Below are 9,040 nucleotides of genomic sequence, written 5' to 3' on the forward strand. Positions count from 1 at the left end.
TCTACGCACTTTAATATTATACAATCTGTTCACTAAACCTTATATTTTATCTTGCACTACAATTACTCTGCTTATTTATAAATTTTTATACATTTTGTACATTTTGTATATGACTTTTTTCTATTGCTATTTAATATGTCTAGGTTGTTCCTCTTATTTCATTGTGTTGTTATTGTCTCTGTGTATAATGCTGCTGCTACACCGGAATTTCCCAGCTTGGGATCAATAAAGTATATCTATCTATCTATCTATCTATCTATCTATCTATCTATCTATCTATCTATCTATCTATCTATCTACAAGTGGCCAGTGGAGGGCAGCAAGGCGCATGCGCTGCGTCCAGTCTACCCGAAATTTATCAGTAGAAGAAGAAGAAGGAAAAAACGTATACAACAAAGATGGCGTCTCCCGGCGAGGCAACGGTGAAGGATTCACACGTGGGGAAAAAGAAGAAGGTAACTACGGATAAAGAAGTAATAAGAGGAGGTCACTGTAACCGTGTCAAACGTTTGATATAATCAGCTAAGGCAGACTAGCACAGTGCTTTTCAAACTGACAGAAACAACGTAACACTGGCTGATTAGTTGCTAGCACCGTGCAGCTAACGCAAGTAGTGCTGGTGTGCGGTGGGCTAATACATAAAATAATGCACTGAACCTTCGTGTTTCCTCCTGCTAACCTGCCGGTGTTTTCTCGTTTTTTACAGCCTCCAGCCCGTTACTGGCCGGAGCAACAGAAGGAAGGGAAAGATGACAACAAAGTGGGAAAAAACGAGGAACATGCTGAACAGGCTGTGGAACAAGAGGAGCAAAAGACTCAGAAAACAACGAAAAGAAAGCAAGAAGGGGGTGAAAGAGATGGAAAGAAGTTCATATCAGGGGTAAGGCTATGTGTGACCGACTCAAGGTGTCAGTGTCATCAGGGAAGTGGGAACTCGTGTTGAATATCACAGGGAATATGATTACATACCTGACATGTCATGGTCCTTAAGGTGTTTATTTCTTTCCCATAAGATTGTATGAATCGTTATCTTCCATATTTCCTGACAGTATACAATATCATGTTGATTTTTTTTTTTTTACTGCTGCACTATTCCATCCAATTGGAAATGGTAGTTTAATTAAAGTTTCCCCAAACTCCAACCTGACACATTTGAGATTGTTATAGGATGATTCTACCTCTAAATGAAAGTTCAGTCATCATCTACTCGCCCTCATTCCATTGGAAAGTTGGAGGAAGTTTCATAGTCCTCAAAACATTTTATGGAGCTTCACGGCAAACATTTTTGCAGCAGTCTCCTAAGCATCTGAGGTAGATGGGGACTTGTTTTAAAAAGCTAAAGAAACAATTGAAAACATCAACACTGAATGCCTCCATGTAGTTTGTCCGACGCAAATTCGCTTCATAAGAATATGAATGGGGTTCTGCCTAGGAAGCTGCAACCGTAAGGATGTTGTTGGCTTAGCAGCTACAATGAAGATTTTGGCTTGAAAAAGCATGAAAATAACATCTTTTCAAATCAATTTCGGACTCTTGACAAAGTGAATCTAATATATTTCTTCTGATTATTGTTCCTATTCTCTCAGAAAATGGACCCTTTCCCTGGGCCTGCTCGTATTCCAGAGGACAGGATAAATAAGTTCAAGAGGAAAGATAAAACTAAAAAGGTAAGCACCCCAATTTGACTTATTAAAAATCTATCTAGTGAGTTAGCTGTTGCCACCAGCCAACAAGTCATCAATAAATTGTTCTTTCCCAGCCTCGTGGAAGTCATTACAAGCTGAAAGACATGATAAGTCGCTCAGAAAAAGCATCAGAAATGGCCCAGAAACAAGCTGCCCGGTTCGACCTCCTACTCCCAGAGGACGCAGGGTACATTTTCTGATTGCTTCTCTGTGTCACGCTTTATAATGCGATGGAGATTAAACTGTTAAAAAATGTCACTTTAAGCCCTTACTTCAAAGCCTGGTTGTGACACATTTCCCTCCAATCTCAGGTTTCTAGAAGGAGATGAAGATGAGGACACATGTACGATCTCTCAGGAAGATATTGCAGATGCAGTGGACATAACAGCTGGGTCAAAGGTGAGACACTAATGGGACACTTCACTTGCAACATTTAAGTGCTGGGGCCTTTGTTGCAAAATATTGATTGAAATACTGCGACCTACTTTATACTTTAAGTAAGGATGCCAAACTTGATTATGGCAAAATAAAATAATTACATTATATTTAATGATGTTTGGATTACATTTGAATTGAATTTAAGAGTACCTTTTATAGATTATGTTCCAGGTGTCCTGTTGTTGGTTAGATTATTTGCCTTTTTATTAATTCATTTTCTCTCTCTCACCTCCTCCTCAGTATTTTAATCTGAAACTGTCACAGTTTGGACCGTATCGAGTGGATTATAGCAAGACTGGACGGTCAGTGTCACGCTCTAATGCTGTTCATTCCAAGTTCAGCTTGATTGTCACAATACAATACACAGATACACTTTACAAACAAATATTACAATATTTAAATTAACATAGGATAAACCATTAGAATAGGCAATAGATTAGAAGACAGTATTTAAAGGTGGTACAAACAGAATTGAGTATAATGTAAACTATGTGTGCACTCAGACTGTTGCAATTTCAAAATATTTTAGATATCTGTGATACTAAAAGAAATGAAATATTAACGTTAACAGTTTGTTCTCTTCACTTCAGTCACCTGGTGCTTGGTGGGAGGAGAGGCCATGTTGCCTGTATAGACTGGCAGTCCAAACAGCTTATGTGTGAGATAAATGTGATGGAGTCTGTGAATGATGTGAAGTAAGTCATCCGCATTACATAAAGCACAAAACATTGTATATTACAGGCATGCAAAACAGCTGTTATGAAAAAAGAAAAAACTACATTTCGGTCTTTTTGTAGGTGGCTCCACAGTGAGGCCATGTATGCGGTGGCTCAGAAGAAGTGGCTGTATATCTACGACTCAAATGGAATAGAGCTTCACTGCATCCGCAAATTCAATGATGTCCTGCGAATGCAGTTCCTCCCGTACCACTTCTTGCTTGCCACAGCGGTAGGTTCATTAAACCCATTCTTGTAGATTTTGCATGTTCATTATCTAAATACATTCACCTGTCACTTCATATACTACACTTGTACTGCATGACTTTATTTACACCCTTGGTGCGTGGTCAAGTTCTTTCACCCACTTCAGACGAGCTACGCTTGCAATTTCATCCTGGCAGCTAAAGTGAAGATTTGCATATATAACAACTTGTCGTGTTCTCAAGGCAGAGACTTGGATTGCACGGGATGAGCTATATGTTTTTCCTAGTTGTCTTATTTTTATGTTAATATTTTGATGAACTTTTAATTTAAACTAACTGCATGTTAATTGATGAGGATGTAGTTTGCAAAATAAAAAACACAAAGTAGAATTATTGTGGTTATTATTGTTTTTGACAATGTGAACAAAAACTAAATAATAGAAGCATGTGTTGATACGCTGACAGGGTTTGTGCAAACTCTCGAAAGTTTGGAAAATTTCCACCGATCAATTTAATGTTTGGGAATGTGCTTAAATGCAAAGACATTCCTTTAAAGGTTATTTGATAATAGTGTTTTTCATCCATTACTCATGTAATTATGTTTTCAAATTTGAAAGGAATCAATCCTGTCACCATATTTGTCTCCTGGAATCAGCGAGTAGTATCTTTGAGTCACATCTCTCCCTCTGCGCCTCACAGTCTATAAACTGTTCATGTAAAGTAAGAACAACAAATCTCAAAACAAAAGCACACACACTGACAAATCTTCCTGTCGCTTGCATCGTCAGAGTGCTACAGGTTTCCTGCAGTACTTGGATGTGTCTGTGGGAAAGGAGGTGACAGCCATCTGCACCAAGACTGGCCGGCTTGACGTGATGTGCCAGAACCCACACAATGCCATTATCCATCTTGGCCACCACAACGGCACAGTCACCCTCTGGTCACCAAACCAGAAGGAAGCCCTCGTCAAGATGCTCTGTCACCAGGGCGGCGTTCGCTCTGTCACTGTGGACAAGACGGGCACGTGAGTCACTGAAAACAGAAGTTATTAACATTTCTCACGTAGGACAACATGGACTTCATTTACTGGCAGGAAGCTGTGGATAGTTGTCCCCAAAATTTTACTGAATTCTTTGAGAGTGTAATAGGGGTGTTAACTATTCTGAAACTAAGCTTGAAGCCACAATCCAAATGTCCATGATCTTGGGTCACAATTCTGGACACCGTCCAACCCCATCCCAACCAGCTGCTGCTTCTTTGGTATTAATTCAATTTTCATTTTTATTCAAAAGGAGTCAGACGCTTTACTTCCTGCTGTTTACTATCAGGCCCGTCCTTAAAAGGACAAAAACTGTGAATACATAAAGATTCCCCTCAGTACAGATCTTCCTTCTCATCCTAAATCTTCTGGTTTTGTCACTTTGTTGGACCGTGTCCTACTGTAAACAGCTGTCTGCTTCTGTTGGCTGAAAGCCTGGTTGCAAGAGAATTGTTTTGTTTTTTTTAAGTAAGCCCCTTTATGTGAACTAATTTATAAAGTTATTTTACCTTCATAGTATTTCTTATTCACCCAAAACTCCGGTCTCCCAAAACAAACTAAAAGAAAAATGTAGGTCTGAGGCAAACCACATTTAGAGAATTATTATACGCATAGGGTTTAATAAGTCCTTGTAATTATTGACACAATCTTTCTGTTTTCTCCTCTCTGTGTGTTTAACATGTTGATAAACAGCTTTATGATCAAGATGAATAACATTACATTTTCTGGTGTAAGAGTGAGCTGTACTTCCCTCAATGTCCACCAGAGAGCAATCTGTAACACTTGTCTCCTCTCACCTTACAGATACATGGTGACGTCTGGCATGGATAAAAAGCTGAAGGTGTATGACATTAGAACCTTTAAGCCCTTGAAGTCCTACTTCCTGCCTGCTGGAGCTTCCTGTTTGTCATTGAGCCAGAGGGGACTGCTGTCTGCAGCCACAGGGGATATTGTCCAGGTCATTATCAACTCCACACTGCGTGATTAATGATTTTTTATTGAAAACTGATCGAGCGCAGAGGAAGCAATGCATTTGGTGCAATGATTTGCACTATAGACGTGCAAGTGTCTGCGGTTTCCTTTTGGTTAAAATATGGAACAGAAAGAGGTTAGACGTGAGTGGTCATTGACTTAGCTTGTATCCCTTTCAACTTCCTCAGGGTGTGTAAAAAACAAACAGCTCATACATATCAAGGCTGGTTTCGGCATAGCTCTGCATAGTTGTCACAGGTTGCACTCGAGAGTGGGTGTGTTCATAAACAGGTAAATTCTCATTATGTCTTTACATTTCTTTCGCCATATCTCAAAATCGAGTCAGATATGAAGGCACAGTCAAAAGAAATGCAAACACAATTATTGAATAGGGGGTACAAGTCCATTAACCAGGCCTTTTTTTTAAAGCTGAGAAATTGAGAGGACAGGAACACATTGACTTTCTGACCCATGACTAATTAGTTTTGATTACTACATTATTACATCAGTAGTCAGTACTCATTGGTAGGACCATGCCCATCTTCAAACTTCACTTTAATTTTTATCTCAGCGAAAAATCTGTAGAGTTTGCACTGTATCTTTAATCGCTGTGACGATACCGAGGTTACAAAATCTGTCCACAAAAAACCAGACATGTAAACACGTGCTCGTTCTGGGCTGGTGTCAGTGCTGGTTCATGATAAGTCTTTAGATCCAAACAGCCCGTATATGAAGCCTTATATGAAGGCAACACAGGCTGTAAGTGTATATTAGCTATATTAGCCTACTATCAAAATGACTAAGTAGGCTACAAATACATAATGAGCATTCATGATTAAATGTTTATTTTCCCTGCAGCGCATCCTGGAGAGAATGACACACCACGTGACTACTCTGCTGTACGATATTTGGTGCTTTAAGTTTAACTTCCATTACAATATTAATGTATTATGTTTTGTTGCATTGATGAAATTATAGAAATACAGTAAAGAAATCCGTGTTTGGCCTTTCAGTGGTATTAATCATTTCTTCTTGCGGCCCATCAGAGTTCACATACCTGCATAACAGCGCTGTCTGTTCGATATCGATCACATCACACGACTCATCACAGGCAATTGAGTACGCTGGAGTTGAATTAATGTCCTTGATTTGCCGATTGGTGATGTCGCCTGCCATTTTAATGGCCCTTTCTTTCACCGTCTTTGCGGAGAGAGGCATGTCTTTAATTTTCTGGATTATCTCGGTTTTGTTTTTGAAGTCTGAAAATAGGTGCTCTGATATTTTGATGAATGAATCCTTCATGTAATCACCATCCGTGAACGGTTTTCCACGCTTTATTATCTCTCGGGTTGCAACAAAACTTGCATCAGTAGTGGAGTTTGGAGATGCAATCCATTTCTTAAATCTACCTTTGCGCTCCTCTAATTTCTCCAGAAGTACTGCAATCGCACTTTTTCTCTCACTCCCAACTGGGTAGTCGGCTGCAAATTTAGCATGCCTTCCCTGGAAATTTCTTTCCAAATTACTCTTTTTGTTGTTTGACAACTTCTCATTACAAAGCAAACATGCAGGCAATCCTTCCGGTCCATTCTTCCTTGAATCCTCTGTTCTCATCAGCTATCTTTCTCTTTTTCCCTTTGGGATCCATGGCCCTTGACACACCCGCCGGTTTGTTTACAACAGCCACCTGCCTGGCACGGCGCTGCGCTGAAACGTGTGTTGCAGGCTATGACGCAAATCTTCGTTGACAGAAATGTTGAAATTTAATATTTATTATGCACATTTTTACAGCATTGGAAACCGTTAAGAATGTTTGTCCTCCTACAGAAACCACAAAAAATATATCCCCCCATCCATTTTCATACATTTTTGAAGAGGCTCCGCTCTAGAGCCGCGGGTTGCCGACCCCTGTTCTAGTTCATCGAAATGGAATGCTTTTGTTCATGTTATCAATTACAGCTCTGCGTTTCCTGGTATGATAAGCACAATGTAGATAAGTTATGTGGTGCCTTTTACTTGACAAAGATCGACAAAACATGCAGACACTTTGTCCGCTATAGCTTTAAACTACCTATGACAAAGCAGAAGGTGAAAGGGAGGTCCTAAGTCAGTCACTGAACTGACAGGATAAATCTGCTAATCTAAGAATGGACGATGTGAATGTGTAAATGTGTGCATTTAACCAGGGTGTTCCTGAAAAAGAGAACTTTGCTCTCAGCGAACCTGCCCTCAACCTTTTTTCTGTCTTTATGACAATGGTTTCTTAAATACACATGATGCCTGCATAAAAGTTCAATTATAACCTCACACCACTTCATCTGCGTCTGCAGGTGTACAGGGACGTGTGGAGTTCTCCAGTGACTAAACCCTACATGGCTCACAGAGTTCCGAGAACAGTTTGGGGCCTTCACTTCTGTCCCTTTGAAGATGTACTCGGAGTGGGGCACGGTGATGGTTTCACCAGCATGCTCGTTCCAGGTCCTGCTCAATTTCGCATTATACCATGTGTTTTTCTGTGCATTGAAGCCGTTGCCATCTTTACATTTGTCTTCCTCCATTTGCATTGACAGGTGCGGGAGAGCCTAACTTTGATGGTCTGGATGCAAATCCATTCCGTAGTGCAAAGCAGAGGCAAGAGTGGGAGGTCAAAGCCCTGCTGGAGAAAATCCAGCCAGAGCTCATCAGCCTCAACCCAACCGAGCTGGGGCAGGTTGACCGTGCCAGCTTTGCACAAAGGCACCAAGACAGGGTCCAAGCTCTGGTCAGTGGCTGCATCTTGATTGGCACACATCTAATAATATTTCAAGATATAGATCTTTACTTCTTGGTCGTGAAAGTTTTATCGTATTTACAGCCTTTAAGTGCATTTTTTGTCTCCCCAGGGCTTTGACCCATTGGCCAAAGAAAAGTTTATTCCCAAGTATAAGACAAAAGGGCGTAGCTCTGCGGGTGGTGTTGAAAGGCGCAAGAAACAAGTGGCTTATGAGGACCAGAGGGTAAGAAATCCAGAATATAAGATACTGATGACTGATGCAGTCACTTAATGATCTTTCTGCTGCATCTGCAGTGTTGGGCTCATCTATCTTGACTTGTTTACCCCCCCAGGATGTGATCAAGAAAACTGTGGAGACCAAAATGAAGATGGAAAAAGAGAGAAAGCAGAAGGAACAGAAGGCGACAGTGTTCTCTAGCCAGAGATCCGCTCTGGACAGATTCAAGAAATAGAAAAGGAGCACCCTTTGTGCAGCCCAGAACCCAGTGACTTTCTGTGGGAGTGACCTCTTACATTCATATAAAGGACACATTTTTTGGACACATTGCTCCACCGAGGGAACAAAACATTGTGCAGAAGTGCAGAAATCCTGTATGTAGTCGTGTCTCTCAAGTTGAGACTTGAATTCTGACTAATGAGTATTTTATCTGAATTCAGTGTTGATTGCAGTAGTAGGGCTGTTCTGTTTAATGACTACTGCCTGAGGTACTCCCAGCCTGCATGAGTAATGGGGTAATGTGAGGTTCCATGGCTGGAGTGGGTGTCAACCAGAATTTGTCGTCATTGTTTTCTCTACTGATAAACAAGTTTTACACGTTTGATCTTGTTGAATGGAGTGCTTTGGAAGCTGAACTGACTGTCAAATATTTTGTATAAATATGTTCTCAAACTAGGTTAATGCTTTCTGAATGAATTGTTATTAGAGATTGCAACTGAATGTAAAACATGCTCACACAATTAATACATAAAGGACCATCGCTTAGAATTTAGGTGGGTCCATTGGTAAAAATCAGATACGGTATTTATGTCTGTTCTCATAAGTGTTGTGTTCGATGGACTACCAGTGGTCTGCGAGAGCCCCCTACTAAAATATGTTCTAAATTAAGTGTTTCGCAAACTGTATGCGATAATGAGAATCTCCGAAGCCTCCTAGTGAGGTGTTGTTTTTAATATTAGATCAGTTTGCCTGAATATTTTTAATTGGCTTACCT

At 40.3% G+C, this 9,040-nt stretch overlaps 1 protein-coding gene across 1 annotated transcript; it reads left to right on the plus strand.

Moving 5' to 3' along the window:
* The first annotated feature begins 304 nt into the window (after positions 1-304).
* Positions 305-8,722, plus strand: wdr46 (WD repeat domain 46). Its single transcript, XM_030424264.1, has 14 exons — positions 305-455; positions 707-880; positions 1,587-1,667; positions 1,760-1,872; positions 1,997-2,084; positions 2,364-2,425; positions 2,714-2,818; positions 2,921-3,071; positions 3,834-4,069; positions 4,889-5,042; positions 7,387-7,534; positions 7,627-7,817; positions 7,939-8,052; positions 8,162-8,722. Exons 1-14 carry the CDS (start codon positions 399-401, stop codon positions 8,279-8,281), a joined length of 1,794 nt encoding a protein of 597 aa, XP_030280124.1. The 5' UTR covers positions 305-398; the 3' UTR covers positions 8,282-8,722.
* The last annotated feature ends 318 nt before the right edge of the window (positions 8,723-9,040 follow it).

This window comes from Sparus aurata, chromosome 7 (genome assembly GCF_900880675.1).
Source record: "Sparus aurata chromosome 7, fSpaAur1.1, whole genome shotgun sequence".
Classification (NCBI taxonomy): Eukaryota; Metazoa; Chordata; class Actinopteri; order Spariformes; family Sparidae; genus Sparus; species Sparus aurata.

Bases quoted from the DNA above. Each gene is read 5' to 3' on its own strand.
- wdr46 (XM_030424264.1), top strand. From the start codon at position 399: ATGGCGTCTCCCGGCGAGGCAACGGTGAAGGATTCACACGTGGGGAAA. The intron at 4,070-4,888 runs GTGAGTCACTGA...CTCACCTTACAG, and splicing joins ACTGTGGACAAGACGGGCAC to ATACATGGTGACGTCTGGCA. The intron at 5,043-7,386 runs GTCATTATCAAC...CTGCGTCTGCAG, and splicing joins CCACAGGGGATATTGTCCAG to GTGTACAGGGACGTGTGGAG.